This window comes from Pygocentrus nattereri, chromosome 25 (assembly GCF_015220715.1).
Source record: "Pygocentrus nattereri isolate fPygNat1 chromosome 25, fPygNat1.pri, whole genome shotgun sequence".
Classification (NCBI taxonomy): Eukaryota; Metazoa; Chordata; class Actinopteri; order Characiformes; family Serrasalmidae; genus Pygocentrus; species Pygocentrus nattereri.
The window spans coordinates 25,594,353-25,620,903 of record NC_051235.1 but is presented as its reverse complement, the minus strand read 5'-3'; the positions used below and the strand labels follow the sequence as shown (position 1 = coordinate 25,620,903).

At 40.2% G+C, this 26,551-nt stretch overlaps 2 protein-coding genes across 4 annotated transcripts in view; both read left to right on the top strand.

Moving 5' to 3' along the window:
* The window catches only part of iqgap1 (IQ motif containing GTPase activating protein 1), a 61,436-nt gene extending 47,985 nt beyond the window's left edge, over positions 1 to 13,451 (top strand). The window contains exons 22-37 of the mRNA XM_017711619.2: positions 391 to 460; positions 676 to 1,040; positions 1,289 to 1,452; positions 1,567 to 1,791; positions 2,904 to 3,044; positions 4,819 to 4,903; positions 5,945 to 6,177; positions 7,234 to 7,366; positions 7,472 to 7,574; positions 7,663 to 7,798; positions 9,312 to 9,399; positions 9,492 to 9,701; positions 10,951 to 11,117; positions 11,240 to 11,362; positions 11,761 to 11,869; positions 12,064 to 13,451. Of these exons, the coding sequence (XP_017567108.1) occupies positions 391 to 460; positions 676 to 1,040; positions 1,289 to 1,452; positions 1,567 to 1,791; positions 2,904 to 3,044; positions 4,819 to 4,903; positions 5,945 to 6,177; positions 7,234 to 7,366; positions 7,472 to 7,574; positions 7,663 to 7,798; positions 9,312 to 9,399; positions 9,492 to 9,701; positions 10,951 to 11,117; positions 11,240 to 11,362; positions 11,761 to 11,869; positions 12,064 to 12,177 (2,466 nt within the window). The 3' untranslated portion in view covers positions 12,178 to 13,451. The remainder of the gene's footprint in view (positions 1 to 390; positions 461 to 675; positions 1,041 to 1,288; positions 1,453 to 1,566; positions 1,792 to 2,903; positions 3,045 to 4,818; positions 4,904 to 5,944; positions 6,178 to 7,233; positions 7,367 to 7,471; positions 7,575 to 7,662; positions 7,799 to 9,311; positions 9,400 to 9,491; positions 9,702 to 10,950; positions 11,118 to 11,239; positions 11,363 to 11,760; positions 11,870 to 12,063) is intronic.
* Positions 13,452 to 18,671: 5,220 nt separating this feature from the next.
* Positions 18,672 to 26,551, top strand: part of crtc3 (CREB regulated transcription coactivator 3) — a 45,170-nt gene continuing 37,290 nt past the window's right edge. For all 3 annotated transcript variants that reach the window (XM_017711618.2, XM_017711616.2, XM_017711615.2), the window contains exons 1-2: positions 18,672 to 20,240; positions 25,197 to 25,307. In XM_017711618.2, coding sequence (XP_017567107.1) covers positions 20,109 to 20,240; positions 25,197 to 25,307 — 243 coding nt within the window. In that variant the 5' untranslated portion in view covers positions 18,672 to 20,108. The remainder of the gene's footprint in view (positions 20,241 to 25,196; positions 25,308 to 26,551) is intronic.

Below are 26,551 nucleotides of genomic sequence, written 5' to 3'. Positions count from 1 at the left end.
TTCTTAAACTATTATGACTTTATTTTTGATTATTTCGATTTATTTCAAGTTTTTATCTCAAATTGTTACAACTTTATTCACAAATTGTACTATCTATCCATCCATCCATCCATCCATCCATCCATCCAACCATTTTCTAAGCCGCTTCTATTTAAATTTTTTTTAACAGTGGCCCTAAAACACCATTGTAGCTGTTGCATAGAACAAAGATGTTTTTGAGGTGTGTTTGTTGTTTGGACAGTGGCTATATGCTTTTTATATTCACATTTGCATTTGCAGAAACTGATTCTAGATTTGCATTTGCAGAAACTGCTTGTGTATTTGTTTTTGTCCTTGCAGAGTCGTGTTTCAGCTGAAAAGTTTTTCTTTGAATTTGTTTTGAAATCATAGATTGATGATGTGGTGAAGATTCAAGCTTTCATCCGAGCCAATAAAGCGAGGGATGATTACAAGACACTCAGTAAGGATGATCTTCCATACCCTTCTATTATCTGGATGCAAATCAGGCCATGTTAGCAAAGGATTTATCATACATATATGTGTATATAGGTAAAGGATCTGACATACACACATGCAATTAAATGTCTTCCTCAGAACTATTTTGAATGAAAATTGAATTCTGAGCCTCAATACTGTCTATTTAAAATCTATAAAATCATAAATCTTCCTATACAGTCAACGCGGATGATCCCCCGATGGCGGTTGTCCGTAAATTTGTGCACCTCCTGGACCACAGTGACCAGGACTTCCAGGAAGAATTGGAACTAATGCGCCTGAGAGAGGAAGTGATCACCAACATTCGCTCCAACCAACAGCTGGAGAACGACCTCAACCTGATGGACATCAAGATCGGCCTGCTGGTGAAGAACAAAATCACCCTGCAGGAGGTGGTCTCCCACAGCAAGAAGCTGACCAAGAAGAACAAGGGAGAGCTGTCCAATCTTATGATGATGAACAAGCAGAAGGGAGGATTGAAGGCTCTCAGCAAAGAGAAGAGAGAGAAGCTGGAGGCCTATCAGTACCTTTTCTACCTGTTGCAGGTATGTTGCACCTCTTCCAGGTGGGGCTGCAGTGATTAGTCAACAAATCTGATTAGTTGTTGACAATGATGTTTATAGGAAACCATAGGAAGCCAGAGTGTTATATAATTCTAAAGAAATCTGTCTATAATGACCTGTTATTATCCTAATGCACTCATTGTGAATGATTCAGATGTTGATTATCCTTAAACCCTTTTGAAAAGCTGAAACACAAACTACTTTTTATAACTTTTCTAACCTTTTCCCAGACCAATCCCACCTACCTGGCCAAGCTGATCTTCCAGATGCCCCAGAACAAGTCCACCAAGTTCATGGACTCTGTGATTTTCACGTTATACAACTATGCCTCCAACCAGCGTGAGGAGTACCTGCTGCTCAAACTTTTCAAAACAGCGCTGCAAGAGGAAATCAAGTAAGACTCACCAGTAACTACATTTGAACATGTGGGAAAATGAATGATCATTTTATTGTTTTCATTAGAGGGTGAGTCACTACATCACGATTAACATTTGCCATGTTTGAACAGATCAAAAGTGGACCAGATCCAGGAGATTGTAACTGGAAACCCCACAGTCATCAAGATGGTGGTGAGCTTCAACAGAGGAGCTCGGGGTCAGAATGCCCTGAGGCAGATTCTGTCTCCCGTCGTAAAAGAAATCATGGACGACAAGGCGCTAAACATCAAAACTGACCCAGTGGACATTTACAAGAGCTGGGTGAACCAAATGGAGTCTCAAACAGGAGAAGCCAGGTTAGAGTTACTTTACCATATATGTTTAGATAGTGATTAATGATGAAACCATATGAGATTTAAATGAAATGGACCACATTTTTACCCATTAAGCCTTAATATATGCCTCTCACTGAAGTTCTTGGGCATAACTACATAACGTATTTGCTTTGTTGTAGTAACAGATTCATTTACTAGTTACTGAGAGTCTTAAGTTTAATAATAAAATAATAGCCCTGGATTTAAAGAGGGCCGAGAGAAAGAATTTTCTCTGTAATTGAAAAATATGATGAATAATGACAGTGGAGAGCCTCCCTGTGGGCCTTCTAATATCTTGGCACTAACATACCAATAGAAACTAACAATAAACATTTTTAGCATCTAATAGCAGATTAAGCATAGCTATTGTAAAAGGCATTTCATGTTTCATGTGAAGTTTATTACAGACATATATTGCACTTTTACAGTGACTTCACCAGTAAAGAGCTCTGGCATAGTGCTTGCATTGCCGCTTTCCATTTCTAACAACTGGCTGACAACTTGATTACACTGTAGCTTGTATTTGAAGTTAGTGACATTTCTAGGACTTCCAGTCCAAGATCTAGAGAAACTTCTTTTATTCATCACAAAACTGGTCTAACCCATTGTAAATCTCTTAGTTCTTGTCAGGTGTCTGTCAGCTCATAATTATGTTGGTAAAAACTATAAACCTTATATAAGACTTTCAGTCTGGCTCCTAAGGTCTAAACAAGTGGGAGAGCTCACTTGGCTGTATCTGCCTAGATACTATAGATTTTAACCCTTTTGTGCCCAACTTAACATTGAAATAAGAGTATTACTGTAGTATCTGTAGAGTTTAAAATGCGGCAAGCACAAAAATTATATTACATTAACTAAAATTAGACATGTGGTTTTAGTTCCCAGATACCATTAGGCCTTCTTTGAGGGCCCTGAGGATTCTCCGCTATAAAAGAGGAAAAAAAAAAAGTGTTCAGCTAGCAACAAAATCATTTGTTACATGAAGCAGATGGATATGCCATAGATTGGTAAAACGGACTCTTAGCTAATATGCATTGACACAGATAGTTCGTTTATTTTTATTTAAAAGTGGACTCCTCCTCTGCCCCATACAGTAAACTGCCTTATGACGTCACACCAGAGCAGGCAATGAGCCACGAGGAGGTTCGCAACCGTCTGGAGGCGTCCATTAAGAACATGCGAACAGTCACAGACAAGTTCCTTTCGGCCATTGTAGTCTCTATTGACAAAATCCCGTAAGTATCCGCCTCCTAGATGTATCTTATGTGTGTGTGTAGAGTTGTATGCAAACATTTGAACATACCTAGTCAAATGACATGCTTTGTTGATTTTCTAAGAAAAATGCATTAGTACATCCTCTACAGAGAGCTATGGTTGTGTATTGGAAAGAACCTGGCGATACAGTACGTAGCAGGTATATTGCATTTTTTTAAAAAATGTAAAAAAAAAAAAAACCACTATATGCCTAAAATTAGAAAAAAAAGAAAAAAGTGAACTTCTTATGCTGTCAGAACAGCGACCTGCATTTCATTTATCACAATCCCTGTAACATCCAACATCATAGCAGTACTCTTTGTGCAGTCTGAATGAAGGAATTAATATTCACTGATATTAGTTTTAAAAAAAATCGTTTTTACCTCCTTGGACACGATGAGTCAGGGAGGGTCTGGTGTAATGAGGCTTCATTGTATTCACCATATTACAGAAGCCTTGTTCTAACACGCTTGCTAATAGGGCATAAATACAGGTATCTCCTCACATAAAACTGTAGGTAGGACATTTTGAAGTCCTAAGTTCGAGGCGTCTCGTGCAACTGCTGCACCATTTAAGGTGGAATGGGGAAAATGACACTGGGAAACGGGACACTGACTTCAGCTTCAAATGCATCTCCTTATTAGTAAATGTTGCCAGCACTAAAAGCATAAGGATATTTTGATTGCCTGAATCACCCTATCAGGGGCTAAGTAGGAATATTAAGATGGATAATACAATAGACTGTAAACTTGAAGTAAGACTGATTTATCAATTAAAAACATAAGTTATTATGCAATAGTGATGATATCGGCATGCACACTCAGTAGGTAGGACCATCTTATGGTCAGGGGTTTAAACACAACACAAAGTGAACTATGGTCTGGCATCAATCCTTGTATGTGAACTATTACCTAAACATTGATACTGTTTTTGAGAATCGATACAGTATCACAAAACAATATTGCAATACTTAAATATATCAATATTATCTTATACCTCAACAGAGAACACATCTAAATATGGCATTGTTCTGTAAATTTTGGAGAAAATAAAGCCTAAAATATAAAATGTGCCGTAACTTTTGCATTTTATGCATTTTCTTTCCTCCAATATGTTAACTTCAGCAAAAGTAAACGTGCATTCAAATATACAGAAGTGTGTTTGTTCTCTGTAGAGGATGTGTAATTTGACTAGGGGTGCCCTTTTGCATATGACTGTGTGTGTTTATATGCAAGACCTGTCTGCACCAGGGATATCCAAGCTGTTTGTCTTGGGACTGAAGTGCAATATTTGTAGTGGTCCAAAGGCCAAAAAGATAGAACAGTATACAAATAAAGAAGGTAGGAAGGCTTCAAATATTTAATGTATTATATACACAAGATTTTGTTACTACATTGCTTTATATCATTTCTAAGGGAAAATAAGAATGTGATAAGTTGTATATAGTATAAAAATGTGTTTGTTCTCTATGTGGATGGGGGGCAGGATTTAGGGTAACTTTCTGGCAGGCCAAATGAAATGTCTTTACAGGTCATACTTTATACCAGGGGCCACGCTTTGAGAAGCCCTCGTCTACGCTGTGTGTTTGCTTTTATCTGTCACCTACTGTAAATCATCCCTTAATGTATGAAAATGACCACTGGCATGTTCATATTTGAATATTCAAACACACCTGTTATATGACCTGTGTCTTTGTTCAGGCTCTCAGTGTCACTGACAGACTGTCTGACAGGGGCTGATTATGTTCATCTGCAGGTACGGGATGCGTTTCATTGCCAAAGTGCTGAAGGATACACTTCATGAAAAGTTCCCTGACGCCACTGAAGATGAGCTTTTAAAGGTTTGTTGCCCCCTAAAGCATAATGGACGGGGCTGTCAGTACACATCCTTGTAGAAAATCAAATGCATTTCTTTGCCCGTTTTCTTCGGACGTCTTGGGACAGTTAAAACATCACCAGTTTCTGGTCCAGACCTGTTTTTCTTTTTGCATGCACAAAAGTGGCCTTGAACACTCCTGTCTGTGTGCCATTCTAATGTCATTCTGTCCAAGAATAGACCTAATCTCTATGCGGTATTCTGTGGTATTCCACACGCAGATTAGGTCTATTTGTGGACTGAGTTACATTGTGAATGGGGATTTCCCCATTGAAATCCTTGTGGGAAACTTGCTACTATTTCTAATCTGCTGTGGTGCTCCTGGCTCCTGTCAATGCTGCCTCTGTCTCTGTCCTTGTGGCCCCTCTCTTTCTCTCTCCTGGCTCCAGCTGCCCTCTTTGCCTTGCCTTCGCTGCTCTCTGGAGGCCTCTGCTCCTCTGAGCCTGCCCGTACAAGGTGAGCCACACCCCTGTCTCACTCTTTTGTGCTCTCTCTCCTTTCCTGCTCTGCCCTGCAAACCTTATTAGGAACAGATTAAAAATGGACATCTTTATTTGTGTTTGCCTAGACAAATTGTTATATTGCATTGGTTGTGAAAGGTAGACATGCGCTACGCAATGAAAGCAGTAAAGTGTACATCTTTTCTACAGTAATAAAATATGTAACATATATGATTTCACACCATGGCACTCATGTTTTGATTAAAGAAATAAAATGGCCTTTATTCTCAGGGCAGATCCATGCAAAAATGTTCAAACCAGCCTATTTTACACGGATTTGCTTTGGAAATTAAGATTATTTTATTTCTTTAATCGTAACATGTAAGAGTACCTTGGTGTAAAGTGAGCTCTGAATATTGGGACATCCAGTCTTGTTACCCAAGAGAACCTTACTGACTCTCCATGATATACCTGGAATAAGTCACCGAAGCATGTCAGTTAGACTCCATTTCAACTGAATTTAACTTTATTTGCCAGTCAGTCTTATTGTCTTTGTCTATTTCCAGATTGTTGGAAACCTGCTGTATTACCGCTATATGAACCCTGCTATTGTGGCCCCCGATGCTTTTGATATCATCGATCTGTCAGCGGGAGGTCAGCTGACCACTGACCAGCGTCGGAACCTGGGTTCCATCGCCAAAATGCTGCAGCACGCTGCCTCGAACAAGATGTTCCTCGGAGACAATGCCCATCTCAACCCTATTAATGAGTACCTCACCAACTCCTACCAGAAATTCAGGTAGAGGCTTTGTGTTGTTTTTGTACTTCTCAGTGTGTTTGTTCTCTTTTTACATGAACTGGATAAAAAAAAAACCTTTGCCAGAGGAGTTATGCTGCATGCATGTCCCCTTTGGTGACAGCACAATTATTTTAGCAGTAAAAACCAGAGCTGTCTTTATATGACAGTGTATTTATCAAAGCATGTGAGCTTCTCCAGAGCAGAATTCGGATCCATGAGCACTTACTATTGCTCTGTTTAAGCAGAGTAATGGCGAAATGCCACTGATGTGTGCCTTATGTACCTATACATGTTTTCTTTGTTGAAAATGATGGTTGGTAGCTTGTGAAACACACCAAATAAGACCACACAGTTTTGTTAGATTGTGTTCTTTACACAATCAGATAAACATAATAGCTGCATTCAAAAATCGCATTAACAGAAAAGAGTAGATAAAACAGCAGAAATGACCTTTTTTTACATCTGCCTTGAAGGAATAAGCCATGAATGGGTTTTGCTTTTACAAAGCGCTGACAAAATAGAATGATAAAATGCACAAATGTTCATTAAAAATGTGGTAATTATTAGGAATGCATTGATTTAGGCGTTGTGGGCCGATATCGGATATTTTTCTTATACATTTCTTCTCCTCATGTCAAATACAGAAACATTTATACAATATAGAAATTTGAATGAGATCTAACCTAGATCAGCATTACAGAGAAATATTTATGTCTGTGGGCTTGGAAATATAATAAATCGTCTGCATTTTATTCATTTTAGCACAGTGGCTCAGCTTCACCTAAACTCTGCTTTTCCAGATATTTACATCATCAAATATTTGACATCTCTATCAGCTATTTGATGCCTATATTCTTTTAATCAATAATTGGTAATTAATACCAGTTGTAGTCCATTAAGAGTAGACAGTCTTAATAGCTTGCTGCAGTAATACAGAATTCACTTCATATTGAGTATTTTATAATGGCTTTTAATGTAGTTCAGCCAATCAGATCTGTTCATTTTTAAGCTAATTTGTTCTGCCTGTTTCTACATTTTCCTATTTGTTCTCCACAGACGCTTCTTTTTGGCAGCTTGCGACGTCCCGTCACTGGAGGAGAAATTTAATGTGGATCAGTACTCGGACCTGGTTACTGTGTCCAAGCCTGTTATTTACATCTCCATAGGAGAAATCATCAATACTCACACGGTATGTGTGTGAATCACATGACTGTAGTCACACTCATGCCTGCCAGTGTGATCTGTTTTCATGACTCAATGGATATTTTTTTTTCCTGTGCCTTATCTCTTACAGCTCTTGCTAGATCACCAGGATGCCATCGCTCCAGAGCACAATGACCCCATTCATGAGCTGCTGGAGGATTTGGGAGAGGTGCCTACCATAGAGAGTCTGATAGGTGAGTTACTAAGGAAAGATGCAGAACATGGTCACTAAAGAGTTATTTACATTCGCTGGGATGAGCTGCTACAATGCTACAATTACAGGTGAGAATCCACTGCCCCCCGATGACCCTAATAAGGAGATGATGGGCAAAACTGAGGTCTCTCTCACCCTCACCAACAAGTTTGATGTCCCTGGTGAAGCCAATGCTGAAATGGATGCAAAGACTCTTCTTCTGAAGTGTGTTCTACTTTTCATTCGTTTTGTTAAAGCAGTGTTTGTGTTAGATTAGTTTTACCAGAGGAGCTTCTGTAGTCTAATTTGTGCAATTTGATTGGTCAATTAACATGGGATAAAAGTGCTTGTGAAATTTACCATGTGTTTATCAGGCACACGTATGAGACAAATGAATTCAGTGAAAGTGGTTTTGTATTAGAGACTCTGCTTCCACCAGATACGTTCAGATTGTAGACTTTGTATATTTGTGTGTGTGTGTGTGTGTGTGTGTGTGTGTGTGTGTGTGTGTGTGTGTGTGTATACACCGATCAGGCATAAAATTATGACCACCTCCTTGTTTCTGTGCTCATTCTATGAGCTCCACTTACTATATAGGAGCACTTTGTAGTTCTACAGTTACAGACTGCAGTCCATCTGTTTCTCTGATACTTTGTTAGCTCCCTTTTAGCCTGTCCTTCAGTGGTCAGGACCCCCATGGACCCTCACAGAGCAGGTACTATTTGGGTGGTGGATCATTCTCAGCACTGCAGTAACACTGAAGTGGTAGTGGTGGTGTGTTAGTTTGTATGTTGCGTTGGTATGAGTGAATCGGACACAGCAGTGCTGCTGGAGCTGGAGTGTCCACTCACTGTCCACTCTTAGACACACCTATTTTGTCAGTCCACCTTGTAGATGTAAAGTCAGAGACGATAGCGCATCTGCTGCTGCACAGTCTGTATTGGTCATCCTCTAGTCCTTCGTCAATGGTCACACGACGCTGCCTACAGGACGCTGGTGGCTGAATATTTTTGGTTGGTGGACTATTCTCAGTCCAGCAGTGACACTGAGGTGGTTAAAAACTCCAGCTGCACTGCTGTGTCTGATCCACTTGTACCAGTGTAACACACACTAACACACCACCACCACATCAGTGTTACTGCAGTGCTGAGAATGATCCACCACCTGAATAGTACCTTCTCTGTGAGGGTCCATGGGGGTCCTGACCACTGAAGAACAGGGTAAAAGGGGTCTAACGAAGTATCAGAAAAACAGATGGACTACAGTCTGTAACTATAGAACTACAAAGTGCACCTATACAGTAAGTGGAGCTCATAAAATGGACAATGAAACAAGGATAGGTCATAATGTTATGCCTGTTCTGTGTAATTGCATTACAGAAAGCAGTTCACTCTGGAAATGAACATTTAAATTTGAATCGCAGGCTTATGAGTTATAGTACTTCACCAAGCAAAAGTAGCTTGAGTAGGGCTCAAAGTGGCACACAGTCCAAAATTACAAATTTCACCATTACTGCATCTGTAAACATGCCTGGATATTTGGATATATGGATATTTGAGGCAAGAGACTCTTTGTGTTAGCTCACTTATGCAAAAGGAAGCCAGGCAGCTAATATTACTGCTAGGAAACTGAATGTCATGTCTGTATTAACCTCTACATCTGTGTCTATGCTACCAGCATTCTTTATTGCTCATTGGTAATCTATAAAAACAGTAACAATAAATAATTCCCCTTTCAGCACCAAGAGGCTCATTGTGGATGTGATCAGGTTCCAGCCAGGGGAAACACTCTCTGAAATCCTGGAAACTGCTGCAACCTCAGAACAGGTACACAACAAACATGAACATGCAATTACAAAACAAGGATAATCAGCTGGACACTACTTTTATTGATGAATAAATTTGCGTGTGGACCACAGGAGGTGGAGTACCAGCGTGCCATGCAGCGGAGAGCCATTCGTGATGCTAAAACCCCAGAAAAGATGAAGCAGGCCAAACCAGTGGTGGATGATAGCCTCACTTTGCAGGGCAAGAAGGACAAGATCAAGAGCAACCTCCAGAGACTGGCAGAGCTGGGCAAAGTCCATCCAGAGAACAGATACCAGGATCTCATCAATGACATTGCTAAGGTACTATGTCAAGTGTGTTTGGCATGTGTTTTTGTTGTAGAATTTAAGGCACATTCGTAGTGGAGACGCTAGATTGATAGATATTTAATGGTCTACTTGATTCATATAGAGTGAGAAATAGGGTTCTACTAGTTGTATAATCATAGACCTCTGTGTCTCTGGTTTATTCTGTACTTATTTTATTTCTTTTTTTCTATTTTTGTACTTATTGTGTAATATACACTATATAGACAAAAGTGTTGGGACACAAACATATTACACTTACAGGAGCTTTTACGACATCTCATTCTAAATCCATAGACATCTGCATTTTGAGCTTAGGCTTGTGTGCAGTTCTTTGGCTGATGTTACTTCCAGAAGCAGCTCTTCAGTGAATGATTCAACAGAGGATAGGCACTGTGCACTCTGCGGTCCCACTTTGAGTTTGTGTGGTCCTGCCTTCTGGCTAGTACTGTTGTAGGTGCTTCTATTTCACAATCCTAGCACTTACCGTTGACAGGGGCAGATCTAGCAGGACAGAAATTTCACAAACTGATCTGTGGCAGAGGTGGCATCCTATGAAAGGGCCATGTTTAAAGTCACTGAGCTCAGTATGACACATTCTACTGCCAGCGTTTGTCTATCGTGACTGCAAGGCTATGTGCTTAATTATTTCCACCTGTTAGCAGTGAGTGTGGCTGAAACACCTGCACTCAATAATTTGGAGTTGTGTCCCAATACTTTTGTCCATATAGTGTATAATGGCCAATATCCCCACTATTCTTCTGTCTAGATCCCTTTTGTACATGTGACCCCTGTGTTAATGTTTAGGTACCAGAGAAGTAGACTAAATGTGTTTATACTGTACTTTCATATATGTGTAATAACAAAAACTGAAAAACTCTCGATACACCTATCTGTAACATATACAGTGCTGTGAAAAAGTCATAGGACCCCAATATTAGTTAGAACCATTCATCTGGACAATACAGGAAGGTCTTGCTTGTAAAAACACTATAAAACAGAATTAAATAATGCATTTATTATTGTTTTCAAAAGAGTTGTTGATGTCTTGCTGGCTAAATAGAAGAATGTGTTTGGTTCCAGATTTCTCCTCAGTGTCCCTAGCCACTGCATAGATGTATTCAAATCCACAATCGGCACACTTCAGTTAACTTGAACAATGAAGTATTGATTAGCCAAACCAGGCATGGGATGACCACCACTCTAATGTAACCTTTTATAAATATGAAAACTCTTATTTGTGCAGGATATCAGAAATCAGAGGAGGTATCGCCAGAGAAGGAAGGCAGAGTTGGTGAAGCTTCAGCAGACCAATGCTGCCCTCAACTCAAAGACCAGTTTCTACAATGTGCAAATTGACTACTACAACCAATACATCAAGACCTGCATGGACAATCTAGCCAGCAAGGGCAAGTAAGTGAGAATTCCATCTGCTTGTTTCATGCGTAATGGTTCTGTATGATTAGTCATTGGCATTGTGATTTAGAGGGTTAACTATTTAGAGCTTGAGTGTATGGACTTTCTTTCCTACTCAGGGTATCAAAGAAGCCTGGAGACAACAAGGCCAAGAAGACCAAGCAGGCATCACAGAAGTATACGGCAGCACGGCTGCATGAGAAGGGAGTGCTGATCGAGATCGAGGATCTTCAGACAAATCAGTGCGTTCCCATTAGCACTGTCTTCTTGTTCATTTCAAATAGTTTAGGGCTGTTGCTATCAGTTTTATTAGTAATTGAGAAATTCATGAAAAGCTTAAGATGTTTCGTAGATCAGCTGAGCAATTTTGTCAATCAGGTAATCAGTTTCATGAAAAACCTGATTAATAAAGCAGGAATTTACTTGAAAACAATAGTAAATGCTTTTATAAATACTTTCAATATGTTGCAAAAAATGCATAGAATAGGTTGTGTTCATCAGACTCTAGTTAAAAAATATGCATTATCATTATTAAAAATCATTGCCAATTCATTCATTTAAGTATTTTTATTGAGCAGTATTGATGCCCTAAAATGTACATTTATATCCATGCGTATCTGCTTTTTCCAATTTCTCACAGATTTAAGAATGTGCATTTTGAGATCTCTCCATCTGAGGTTGTAGGAGTGTTTGAAATAAAAGCCAAGTTTATGGGAGTACATTTGGAGACGCTAATGTTAGAATACCAGGTAAAAATTTTTATTCTTTTATATGCTATATTTTTCCCCCATATCCTTTACTGCACAAGCATTTGTGTTATTATATTGTATTTCCTGCTGATTCAATGAACCTTTAACATTTTCTGCTAAATGTTTTTGCTGTTAAGAAGATACTTGACCATCCCAATGCAAATTTAAAATGCATTTGTTTTTTTTAATTGCAGGATCTTCTGCAGTTACAATATGAGGGGGTGGCAGTCATGAAACTCTTTGACCGAGCCACCGTAAACGTCAACCTGCTCATTTTCCTGCTTAATAAGAAGTTTTATGGCAAATAGAAGAGGCTTCAAGAAGGGCTTTACAGACTGTTGCATATAAATGTTATGCCCACAACACAACACCTGTTCCTGCAGTACTATAATTTGTCTTTTCTGCACTACTTGGAATATGCCTGTATACCATTTGTGCCTTGCTCTCATGGGATATTTCCCTTGATGCATTGTTGAGGACCATTCCACAGTTTCTGGAAATTAATAGTTTTTCGTTATTCCATTTGTTTCAAATCAGTCAGCGTTTAAATAGATCCATCTTAGTTAGCTTTGCTCTCTTGCAACTGTGCTTGCACAATCTTTAAATGCTATGTATGTGTAAAGAGAATGTTTTGTTACCTTTAAATTTTATACCTTGGGAGAACAGAACATGCTTCTGAGTATCCCTGTCTTATAGGAAGTTTTCAGCTGGAGAATTCAACCATTCAGTCCCATTAGTTGTTTGTGAGAGGGATCTTTGTCACCAACTTGACTCAAAGTTTTGTAACGCAGACCTGGGTTGTATTATCTTGTCAAATTGTAATTTATTGGAAAAAAGATATTTCTCTCCCAGCTCTCAGAAGATATGTGCTGGATAGATTTTATGCTCACATCCTTCTATTTTCTTAGCTTGTTCGAAAAACCCCTTTTTTTTCCAGATTTTTCTTTTATATTGCCTTAACTTGAATAAACTGTTGGGTGAAAGAAGCATTTGTATAATCTAAAGGGGGCTCTTACATTTCTACTGATGTATGTTAGCCAAGCGAGGACAGTCCTGTCGCAGTCACTCAGTGCTTTTTTTACTCTGTCTTTGAAACAAATACAGTTACATTCTGGAAATGGAAGGGATGTTGCATAGAGGCGTAAACTCTTAGATCAGCTTAGCTGTTCTAACCTAAAAGCAGGTTGGTCACATGAATAAACTAAGATGAAAGGGCTGTACAGTTCAAAAGCTTCTTCAGACGAATTCATGATGTACCTGCTCACGGTGTTTGTAGTATACAGTAGCGTCTGACTACTCTGCCATCTTGACTGGTGTCGTTTCATAGTCTTTGTTTATTGTTACTTTTAAAAACCGATGCCACCATTTGACATATGTTGCCCTTTCACATGCATTTATTGTATATTGTCGTTCTTGAACAGAACTTGAATGCCAAAGTGCGCACACGTAAATGCTTACTTTTTTACCTACCAGTATGCTGCCATTTTTCCAAATATCTTATGTTGAATGGCCCCAGGAGCAGCACAATCATGAATAAAACTAAATACATTGAAAATAAATAAACAGGAAAATAATTTAGCCACTTTTGCTTCTTGCTTCTGATTCTTTATTCTTATTTTCTAGAATCTGGATCTCCGATTGTTTCCTATGAGATGACGCGCTCGGAAATTTACTAATTGTAGTGTTACTGCCTCAAACAGTGGGAACATTCATTTTAAGACTGAGGCTCAACCCGAACTGAAACTAATTTGAAGCTATATTAAATTATTATATAATTGGTTTTGAGAAATGTAGTTTCTTTACAATTTTTATATTGACAGGACCGTGCAGAGGTCAGTGACCACCCCATTTCTTTCATTTCCAGTCAAAAACTGAAATTAACAGTAAGGACTTCTTGGCAGCTACACATCCTTTCAGACCCACAGCGTGGAAGTCGTCTTCTCACAGTGGAAGGATGGAGAGAAACGCCTGTGGATGTTTTCAGATCTGAAGCAGCCTGATTTTCTCCCCTCTCTCACAGATGAAAGCTTTAAGTGCTGTCTATCTGATGGCGACGGCTTTGGGTGGTCTACCTGGTCTTGTTAGGGGTCTCGTTTTCTCTGTCTATTTTCGTAATCGTTTCAACTCCGAATTTTTCACTTATTCTCTTGATTTTGTTTCCCATGCAAGTGGATTACCTTCTAATATCTTTAGAAATATCTGCTGAAAAATGAGTAACTTGTACATGATGTCTTTCTGACTAGAAAGTCCATAATGGGTGGTCTGACTTTTGCACAGTACACGGTACATCTAGTACATGCAACCTCTGTACAAACTGTACGTACATACCCCTCAAATGCACTGAGCACCTCCAGCTTAATTAGGAGTCAGTTATATGGAAAACCAAGCTACAGGTGCACATTAAGGAACAATGGTTCGCATTTATTTGTTGAAGAAAAATGCACAAAAAACTGCAAATCATACTTATTGAAACAAACGCCTGTCGGTGTGGTCAAACCAGGTTGTTAGCTCCTCTACTGTGTGGACAAACTCTATAGTGTTGTGTCACATTCTTTAATATTAATAGTTCTGCTGAGAAGGGTCGAGCTGCAGGACTGCACTCTCAGACCTTCACTGTCACCTCAGGATACACTGTTATAGGGGTCAAGAGGCTAAATAGCTACACACTTGAGGCCCTCAAGGGAACATCTCAGTACCTCTAGTCAGGGAACATAGAAGTACCATAATCCATTGAAATGATATTTTCGAAGACACACACCCCATCTCGTCTCCAGGCTTTTTATTTTATTGTTCTGTTTTAAAACATCATGAAAAGGTACAAATACATCCTTTTCACTTGAGAAAACTTATTTAAGGTTCACAATCGAACCTTAAAAACCACTGCTGTACCTTTGAGGGTACATTTACGTTGTTTATACCGTGATGAATGAAAAACGTCCCTGCACAGAGCCTTCATTTCTGACGGAGTACATACCTTGTAAACCATTTCTAGAAACCCTCAAATACTTGAGGCCGAATCTTAAACGGCTCCCTACTGCTTTCATAGTGTACTGCGGTTCATCGCAGTTGACTTAATGCGGCCCTGCGCAGAGCTGATATAACATGAAGCATGACTTAAAACAATGTATGCTGGTTTGAAATGGTGTCTGACTTGTCTGAGCAACGTGGCTGAAGTCAGGCCCTGCAGTTGCTCTCCATCCGCTGCATGAGCTGCAACACAGCTTTATAACATCAGTACAACACCCTCGTCGGCTGGAATCTCCAAAGCCAGACGTGACATTTTTACTCCAGGAACTTCAGATCTGTTATCTCATATGGTTATCTCTCCCAAAGGGGATGCCATTTATTTGATTTCCTCCTTCTGGCAGCACCATACAGATTTTATTTCCAGTAAACTTCAAAACTCTACAAAGAGTTTAGTTCAGGAGTTTGTTATTTTAAAAGAAATAACGCCCTTGTAGATCATAATTTATTCTTTCGATTTCGGGTCACCTTCTTGACGTATGGTAGCCTTTGTAATTTTGTAAATTTTACTTTATTCTCAAGTATTTGTTTTTTTAACCTAAATAAATAAATAAATAAGCTCTCTAAAAGTGTGGCTCTGGCAGCAATTTCATGTGTGACTTTTCCCCTGGTACACCTTAACCTATCGCCCTAGATGTTCTCATACAGGATTACAGACGCCACAAGGTCGGCCGTTGCTGTTGTGAGTGGAATGTGTCCAACTTAACGTTATGTTTTTATACCCACCTGCAGTCATCAGCAGTTCACAGTGACCATCAAGTCAGGCCTGACTTTCCGTCTACCCACCTGCAGTCATCAGCAGTTCACACTGACCATCAAGTCAGGCCTGACTTTCCGTCTACCCACCTGCAGTCATCAGCAGTTCACGCTGACCATCAAGTCAGGCCTGACTTTCCGTCTACCCACCTGCAGTCATCAGCAGTTCACAGTGACCATCAAGTCAGGCCTGACTTTCCGTCTACCCACCTGCAGTCATCAGCAGTTCACACTGACCATCAAGTCAGGCCTGACTTTCCGTCTACCCACCTGCAGTCATCAGCAGTTCACACTGACCATCAAGTCAGGCCTGACTTTCCGTCTACCCACCTGCAGTCATCAGCAGTTCACAGTGACCATCAAGTCAGGCCCGACTTTCCAGAAGGCCTGGCTCACAGTCTCCACTCTAATTCATTCCAAAGGTGTTCTGTCGGGTTGAGGTCAGGACTCTGTGCAGGCCAGTCAAGTTCTTTCACATCAAACTCGCTGATCCATGTCTTTATGGACCTTGCTTTGTGCACTGGTGCGCAGTCATGTTGGAACAGGAAGGGGCCGTCCCTAAACTGTTCCCACAAAGTTGGGAGCATGAAATTGTCCAAAATCTCTTGGTGCTGAAGCATTAAGAGTTCCTTTCACTGGAACTAAGGGGCCGAGCCCAACTCCTTAAAAACACCCCCACACCAAAACTTCTCCACCAACACCTCCACCAAACTTTACACTTGGCACAATGTAGTCAGACAAGTACCGTTCTCCTGGCAACCGCCAAACCCAGACTCGTCCATCAGATTTCCAGACGGAAAAGAGTGATTTATTACCCCAGAGAACACGTCTCCACTGCTCTAGAGTCCAGTGGCAGTGCTTTACACCACTGTATTCCATGCGTTGCATTGCGCTTGGTGATGTAAGGCTTGGATGCAGCTGCTCAGCCATGGAAACCCATTCCACGCTGTTCTTGAGCTCATCTGAAGGCCACATGAAGTTTGGAGGTCTGTAGCGATTGACTCTGCAGAAAGTTGGTGACCTCTGCACACTATGCGCCTCAGCATCCGCTGACCCCGCTCTGTCATTTTACGTGGCCGACCACTTCGTGGCCGAGTTGCTGTCGTTCCCAATCACTTCCACTTTGTTATAATCCCACTGACAGTTGACTGTGGAATATTTAGTAGTGATGAAATTTCATGACTGTTCTTGCTGCACAGGTGGCGTCCGATCACGGTACCACGCTGGAATTCACTGAGCTCCTGAGAGCGACCCATTCTTTCACCTGTGGCCATGGAAGTGATTGGAACACCTGATGACTTTTGGAAATATATTGTACTTTGGAACTGAAAGAAACACAATTTTACCACAAAAAGTACAAAAAGTAATGTAGTAAAAATTCTGAAAGTGGACATGACCAGAGTTCAGCAAAATACACGGTCCTAAAAGTATTCAGTAATGTATTTTTATCAGAATACATCACTTAGAATACATCTTGGTAAGACACATGGGAAAAAAAACTTTTAAAAACTTAATTCATACTGTTTTTCATTACTAGCTGATAGCTTTCTTCATTAAATGATTCTGTTATTGCATATTATGAACAATTCACAATCATTTAAATGAAATTCCAAATATCAGTAACTTTTTTTCTCTTTCTCACTGCCTGCTTCAGTCACTACAGCTCCCACAATCCCCCAAGCAGGAGTCCAGTATAACACTAATACTAAACTTTCCACCTGCAAATAGATAGATAGATAGATAGATAGATAGATAGATAGAATATATAAGGTATGCTACGTTACTGTTGGAGTAAGCAGTTATGTGTTGAATTCTATATACAGTAAACAGTCTGTTATATGGAAATGCAAGGTATAATAATAATAAATATTGTGTACAACATACAAGTATGAGTATTAGTGGAGTAGCATGGAGTTGATGGAGGGTGATGGTGGTGGGAAAGAAGCTGGACCTGAGCCGACTGGTTCTGGTCCAAATGCTTCTGTATCTCCTCCTGGATGGGATGAGGTTAAACGATGCGTGCCTGTGCTGGGAGGAGTCCTTGATGATGCTGCATGCTCTGGTGGTGAATGTCTTTGATGGCAGGGAGCTGTACACCAGAGTTGCACTCAGAGGTCCTCACCACTTTTTGGAGGGCCTTCCTGTCAGCCTCAGTGGAGCTGCTGTACCACACCATCACTGAGTTGGTCAGTACACTTTTGATGGTGCTGCAGTAGAAGTTCGTGAGAATCTGAGGAGACAGATGTTCCTTTTTAAGTCTCCTCAGGAAGCAGAGGCGCTGCTGTGCCTTCTTAACCAAGTGTGAGGTGTTGTGTCCATGAAAGATCTTCAGAGATGTGTACTCCCAGGAACTTGAAGCTGGAAACACGCTCCAGCTCAGAACCGTTTATTCAGACAGGAGAGTGTGGGCAGCTTTTGCTTTTCTCGTAGTCCACAATGAGCTATTTCTGATCATCACATTGATTTGTCAGTCTACCCGGCCTCTAGTAGGAAGTTCAGTGTTTATAAAGATTAGGTAATAGTTCCATACATCCATCCATCCATTTTCTAAGCCGCTTCTCTGTCAGGGTCGCGGGGGGTGCTGGAGCCTATCCCAGCGGTCATCGGGCGGAAGGCAGGATACACCCTGGACAGGTCGCCAGTCCATCGCAGGGCATAGCTAATAGTTAAGATACATTAATAGTGTTTCTTTTGAACATTGTATGTTGGTTGAATATTGTTTTTTAATGGGTAAGTATTTTAAAATGTCCTAAAAATGGAAAAAGTAACCGTTTTCTGAATACTGCCTTTGCAAAATGTGACTTGGGCCGAATATAGCTACTTAATTTCTGCAATCTGAATAGTAATCCCAATACGTGTATCTTATTACATCCCAATCCTGGAAATGACTGAGTTCCATAAATAGTTGTTCCTCCAAACATCAAGTAAAAGTCTGCCCACTGTGTAGCTCAGGGCGTTGCTATACCTTTAAGGGCTCTACATCGCCGTCTTGTGGACAAAGTTTTTAAAAACTGGCAGACAGTTTTGGAGTAGGCTTGTGTATTTTCCCCCCTGCTGTTTTCACTCTGGCTGAGCGTATCGGAGTAAAACCAAACAAGTGCTTGCGAGAGGATCCAGCATCTCAGCAAAATTACAGTATACAAACGGATAATACGGGGTGAAGGACTGGACGGGAGACGGCACTATCGAGGAGAGCACAGGCAGCCTTTTTTTCCTTTTTTCAAACGACCAGATTTGACAATTGCGTCTGACATATAATTGACACTTCAGTGTATCTCTATATATTTTTTGCTCAGTGTCGGATGCCTGTGTAACCGCAGATGATCTGACTCTTATTCAGCGAGTCTTGTGTTAAGTTTAACGTGCAGTCTCGCCGCAAGTCGGTGTTGAATAGTGCTCGCTTGGTTTTCTGATGAGTTTTGAATGCGTATTAGTATTGAGGCTTACGGTGGCGCTGCTGGTTGAGACCACTTGTTGAAATTTGGGAAGTTTACTAGTTGAAATGTAATAAAACAGATTTAAAAAAAAACAAAAGTTCACCAGAAATGCGTGGTTTTGCTAGTTTAAGGCTACTTAATTCTCTACAAACCCTCTTATTTTGCGTGTCAACTTAGCCAACATCCACAAGAAGGAAGGAGATGCAATTTCTGAGATACTAATTGCTGGCTAACTCGCCTGGCTAACGTTAGCGGGTTAAAGCTCTGTAGTTCGGCATAACCGGGACACTTTAACTGTGAAACAGCCAACTAGAAACTCCTGCATGTCCACAGGAGAAATAACTCGGCCTGGCTTCGCTTTTTAGCACTTTAATCTCCATTAGAATTTGTTGACTTGTTTAACTGCTCTAGCTAGCCAGTTAGCTGGGCTAGCTAACCTAGCTAAGGCTTAACGTTAACCTGCGAAGCTGCAGCGGAGTTGCAAAGTGTCAAAGACAGAAACGTTGGCGTTACTAACACCGCGCGTTTATCACTAACTGCCTATACACACAGCTTCTTGTAGATATCCGACACCATAATCGCTGTGAGCAGAAGCTTGATGTAGTAAATACTAGCTAGCTTTAGCGCATCCAGCTAACGAATATTTTCTCTAACGTCGGTTAGCTTAACTAGCTAGCTGGGCTTCTTCAGGCGACTTTCCCTCAAAAAGCGCGAGTAACTAAAGTTGTGTCTCGAGTTATCATTAAGAGATTTTTGTCTGTATTACTTTTTTCACGCCTCCAGACTTTGTTTGTTTCTTCTAAATCAGAAACCACGTTGTTTGTGGTTTTGGGGGGAGTTTGACAGCTCAGCTCGGCTCGGCTCGCTGCCTTGACAACAACCAGTTTGAAGCATGATTCACGCAGCAGGCTCGCAGGAATGTCGAAAATGGGGGGACATTTGAAGCATTTTTGAGGTCGAACTGCGAGCAGCGTGTTGTTGAATTTTGTTTCCTGTCGGTGTCAAAAACTCCGCGGCCCGCCATGTCCGGATCACCGGGCTCGAGTGCCTCCAACCCGCGGAAGTTCAGCGAGAAGATCGCGCTGCACAACCAGAAACAAGCCGAGGAGACGCGGGCCTTCGAGCAGCTTATGACGGATCTCACCGTCTCAAGGGTAAAGCAGCTCCAAGCGGGGCAAATTCTTACTCCTTTTCTGGTCTAGCGGAGCACACTGGGTTGAATATATAGTTATTTTTGCTTTTTCACTGAAACCAGATTGTAGTCCCCCCCCCTCAACATATTATAGCCGGGTGTCACTGTATTAGTCTTAGTTTTTAAAGAGAGCCCGGGGCTGTAGGAGGCATGACACTGGATAGAAGTTGTCAAACCAGTAGCAGAATGCCACTCATTTTTAAAGCTGTGTTTTAGAAAGCGACGGGAAGGGCAAGGGCTGGCAGATATGGCGATTTAATCGTTATCATGAAAAAGTTTGTTTTCCGAGCATATCGTGAATGTCGTCAAGAGCTATGACTACATGTTTCATTACAAAGTGAGCATAATAAGGCCCGTTTAACTTGATTTAGTGCAGCGTGGTTTCTAAAGCATTCACTAAGAACCACCGCAGCTGTAGGTTTGTTGTTACTCTTATTGTATTGTATTTTATTTTAAATTTTTTTATATCACTGTACACAGAAAAAAAGTATTTCCAAAATGGTAACTTTACAACAAAGTGAAATACTGTTCACTTGCAGTGTAAGTTAACTGTAAATAGGTTGCATTTGAAGCAATTTTGGGGCATTTCTGTTGGTCCAGCCATGATAAAAATGTCAAACTATGTGAAGAAGAGCTGCTCATCTCAAACAATGTCACATTTTATGTCACACAAATCACAGAAAAATTGAACCTGAGTCGAAAAAAATCAGGATTTCTTTTGGACAGTGACGATATGTGGTACTACACATTCTGCTTTCTTCAAGTAAATATTGCTATGCATATTGTGCATCGTGAGATATTTCTGTCATTTCGTCCACCCCTATGTCAGGCCATGTGGTACGTAGAGTATGTTTAGTATTCAAAATACTACTGCGTGGAAATAAGACAAACGCTGACCGAATAGAACTGCGCCTCTGTCGTTTTAGTGCTGTTAGTCCATGGCAGTGGTTTCTGAACCTGATCTGCACGGAATGGCTTTTGAATGAGCTAATTAGTTGGATCAGATGTGTTGGAGGAGAGAATCGCCCGAAATGTGCAGGGCTGTTCCAGGACCAGGACTGGGTCTGAGGTATGCATTCCCAGCTCGTGATGTGGCCACTTTTAATCATTCTGTTGACTAATATAAAACAGTTAATTGGTTTAGAATGGATTCTGTTGGTTCAGCTCCCAGTGTAAAGGAATATGCGGCCGTGCATGTGTTTGTGTGTACAGCCAGGTTGAGTGATAAGCTCTTTGAACAGCCATGCTTCATTGGCTATACAGTAGTAAGTCCTGGAGGAAATGCCTGTGGCTCTACAGGATCAGTGGGATCATTGACCCTTATTACTCCGTCAGTGCTCAACATTGCTTCCGTTACCCTTCTTAGCCTCTGCTGTCACTAAGCTCAGACTCTGAATGATTTCTCTTAAAGTATCTCTCCGAGTCAATCACATGGGATAGCAAGGGAGGGTAACACTCAGCATCCCCTATATTACCTGTATTAGCTGAATCGGGCTGGTTTTTATAGATCACAAATAGGAAGCTAGGGCTGTACAAGCCTTTACAGGACTGTTCGCTCCCCTCTCCTTACATTTATGCTCTTTTTATGGTCATTTGCATGGAAATGTCTTGGTGTTTACATTTAAGTGCCCATTCCATACAGAAGTGCTCAATCCTCAGTCATTATTCCAACCATTTTTTGGTTATCTCTTTACAAAAGGTTTTTGTAGCCCCTATAAAGGCCAGGGCCCATCGGTGGGCCCAAAGTTGTATTAGTTATTAATAATATGGTTAACCTCTTAAAATCTCAGGCTTATTACCTACTAAAGCTTACTACTGAGTAACTACAAAGACTTTGATGCAAACTGCTCAACATATTCTAAGTTTTAGAAGTGTGTGAGAAAACTTTGGGCATGCCAGTCGGACCTGGCCATTTAAGGGTTTATAAAAAGTGACATTTACATCATGTCAAAATTTCCTGATGAGTGGACCAGTAGGAATGGTCGAAAATGACTTGAAACGATTCTTATGACATAAATGTTAAAAGTTAAAAACACTTTTCTGTCGCCAGAAAGTACTTTTTTGAAAATACAAGGCATCCAACATTATTTTTTCATAATACCGATAACGCAGAAGTTTGTAATATGCAAATGAGGCGTTAATCAATCAGAGAATGTTTTATTGTGTGCTGTAAGCATCCTGACCAATCACAGATGTGGCCTTCAGGTGATACAACACACACAGCACAAACATAAGCCAGTATTAAACCACCTTACATCCAGCGTTCACCACTGCGTTTATCACCGTCACAGTAATAAGCTTTAAATTAAAATAAAATCAGTTTTGTCCAGATCACGCAGCCCCTTTGGAAGCCCTTTTCCAATTGAGCATGGAAGAGAGAGTCACTATGGAGCAGACTTCATTTCAAAATCTCCTTCTACTAAATTTAACCTTCGGGTTCAGTGATGCTTTATGACGGCAGAACTGGTCTTAATTGCAGCGAGGCGAAGCTCTGCTTATGAGCTTCTGTTTTATTTTACAGTGGCAGGTAACTGGGCACTGGAAGGAATTTGGTGGTTCACCTGACGTCTTTTCTCTGTACAACGGCATTTTTGTTCAATACATTTTTTTTAATAAATATAGCATGAGCGCAAAACTGATGGGCAACCATGTACTCAATTTGATTTAAGTTATGAAATGTCTTCTTCAAATAAAGATAATACTGTGCTTTCTCATTTAGGATTCTGCTTCATACTGATAGTTTGTTTTGTTGATTAGTTTAATGTTTTCAGAAGAAAAGGGCAAATTCTATGTGATGATGTATGCTCTGGTGTTGAATGTATCCTGAGGCCCTCAAATATTTATCCAGAGTCATTAAAGACCATTTATTTGGCATAAAACAGGAGAACGAGCGTGTGATGTGGTTGAGGTTACAGATATGTGTTGCTTAGATCACGTCTGTGAATTGCAGAATGGTGGCGTGTAGTAGTAGTAAGGCGCTGATAAATCCTTTGGGCCATAATTGGAGTTTTCTGAATCTTTACTTGTGACGCACGAGTGCAAACAAGAAGCTTTTGGACTCCAGCAAAATATTATATTCATAAAGAGTTCTTTCATCTACTTTTCCCTCACTCAGCAGGGGGCTTGTGATTATTGGTTTTCTAAGTACCCTAGAGTGTCAAATATGATAATTGAGCATGGGCAGTTGATTCTTGCCTTCTCTGTTGAACATCAGAGGTAACTATGGACAAAAGACTAAAATGCCTCAGTATTCAACATTTTTGGCCCCTAAATCACAAGTACGGGGCAAAGATGTGCCCTCAAAATGATGATATGAATGTAATTATAAAACCTTGTGTCTCTGTTTACTTGATTTTTTTCACATTGTTTGAAAATGCCAGTTGAGTTTTTATCTTGCTTGAAAATCTCATGATGAATGGAGCAACAGGAGTGGTCGAAAAAGCTTGTAGCATCAACTTGCGTTAAAAGATACAGATGTTTTGAACTTTTACTGTTTTGGAGATGCAAAGTGTTCTGACAGCGACATTTTTATGTAACTATATAGAAATTGCTGACATAATGTATATTGTTTAGATTTACGGATGCAGTAATGGGAATTCAGGGCTGATGCCAATATCTGATATTTTTGAAGTACATTTCTGCTGATTTCAACATGTAAACATGAACCAAACTCCAATTTGTAAATTGTTTAACCTTAAAGCCTTTAACCTTAAAACTTTTCTTTCTATGCATTAACAGGAATGAAATGCAGACATTTTAGTACGGTAGTGCAGCGCCACCTAGGTGTTCTGCCCTTCAATGAATATGTCATGAAATATCAGTCAAATCTAAGCTTCTGTCCAACGCTGATGATTTATTTGTTTATTATTGTTTATTATTCTGTGCATCCCTTATTAAGTTAAATGCTGTTGAGCAGATTATAAAATGTCTTTCACTTTTGTATACATTGATTTTTGAATTTTAGTTACTGGTGGCTGCATATAAATATATTTCTGTTTTCCTCGAAAAGCAGAGTGACTGAACTGTCTGCTGGCAGATTTGATCATACTGCAGCACTGTTAGTATGGGACGGCGCAGGAGCGTGCAGACAGACTCTTGACTTATTATAGACATTTAGTTGATTATGTAAGCATTGCTCTTTAGGGACCGTGACATTGCGTTTTAGGTATTCTTTGTAATGCATTACAGCAGGCGTCTCACTTCAGGAGTGAGTGAGTGATATGAGCTTTTGGTGTATGCAGCTCCTTGTTTAAATGATTCCAAATCTAATGGTTTAACATGGGTCCCTACTGATCTGTGGTGTGGCTTAGACACCATGTGAGTTGATCCTAGAGCGAGAAGAAGAAGAAAACCCTTTGGCAGTACATCGCAGGTTGTTTACAGTTAGTCCCCTGCTTATATTCCACTGTCCGTGTTTATTTCAGTGAAGGAACTTAACTGCCAAGTTCAAATATCCAATATTGTTGTTCAATATTAATGACTGAAAAACACCTCTCGTTTGCAGAGAATGACCGCTTTGAGTCAGCACATGCCTTTGACTAACGCGTTGTGCTTCAGTGTTAACCCACTGCGTTTGACAAAACGGTCTTCACCCATTGATAATATTAAATGAGGTCAGTCTTTGAGATTCAAATTTTGTCCTTTGGTTAGTGTGAGGAAGGAGTGCAGGCCAATTTGCTTATTCCTGATCAGAATTTACATGTTTACCTTAGACTCTGAACAAACCCTGCGTTGTCCTCTTGCCAGTCCCCAGTGTGCCTAAAACTGAAATGACTTTAACCATTTCCAAGAATTTATCTTCTGGATGTTTATGCTGACTTGTCACGTGTTATCTCTAGTGAACTCTCACTTCAGTTCCTCATGCAGAAGCACAGTTGTTATAAAGCCAATTAAAATCTCCATGCCTTTTCTTTTAAAGGTGCAGTTTCAGAAGATCCAGCAGCTACGCTTGTCTCAGAACCGCGCCCAGTACTATGGTGGTTCCCTGCCCAATGTCAATCAGATTGGCAATGCCAGCACCGATTTCCAGGTAAATGAAGAGGGCTGTGCTCCTCTCCTTATCTATGCCAAGTCAGTCGAGTTAGATGTGCTCACTTAGGAGACGATAAGCTTCAACAGTATCTTCTTCTTTGCTACACTTACATAAACGTTGTGTAGAGATGGTAATTGCGGGCCTGGTCCATGTAGTGAAACAAAAAGGGGTTTTTTTTTTTTTTTTCTTTCCCCTTTAGTCAAATCTCAATTGGCCTACTCGATCAGTAGCTGGTGAAGCTCCGTGCTGAACTTGATATGGCAGCGTGCTCCAAGAGCTGAACAACTTTATCTGTTTAGGTCCCCCATGGAGAATAGTGTTGTGTATCTCTAAGTGAAAGTGCTCTTGTTGCAATGAATAAAGGTTCTTTTCAGTCATTTGGCACTGATCCCTAGATTTTTGTCTGTCATCAGACACCGACTCTAGTGAGGTAAAACCATGATCTACCTACTTGGGTGGAAAAATACAGCCAAATGGTTGCACTTTTGTTTGTATTTGTTTTTTTTTGCATCGTGTTTGCATGCTTTGCACAAACATGGTTGAATGTTTTTGTTCTATTTTTTAAAAGATCTGTTTAATAAATATATCCCTGTTGTCGGAACAAAGCCTTGTATCTTCATTTTTGACATTTTTCAGTATCTGTTATAATTTGATAATGCTTATTGTCTTACATTATTTGTAAATTTCATAATGAATGGACCAACAGAAATGACCCAAAATTATTTGGGGGGAAAAGTCTGGTTCCATTGACTTACATTGAAAATGAAGGTTTTTTCCATCTCGTGTAAAGTTACCGTTTTGGAGATATGAGGTTTTGTTCCGACGACAGTGATATAATGAAACTACGGGAGTCAATCGATTAATAATAAATTTTGCTTAATCGCACTGTTTTCTGTAATCAGTCACAATCACATTTGTTTGCTCAAATGTGACCATTTTCTCTTGTAAAAGCAGTACATTTGGTCATAGTTGTGTGAGTTGACAAAATAAATAATCAGAACGTATTTATCGCTTTCAGTAATTCAGTAAAGTTATCTTCATCGTGTGAGTACTGGGTTCACATGAACTGAGCATGACATGATCACAGGGTGTCTCCAACTGGCAGAGTAAGAAAGCTGGAGGGATTTCCTCTTCTGAGATTCAAGATTAGTTTTTCTGCCATTCTGTTCAAAGTTGGGCGTAAACGACATCCGGTGCAGGTGACATCAGGTCTGCCAAAGTACCAATCGGAGTTAGCAGTA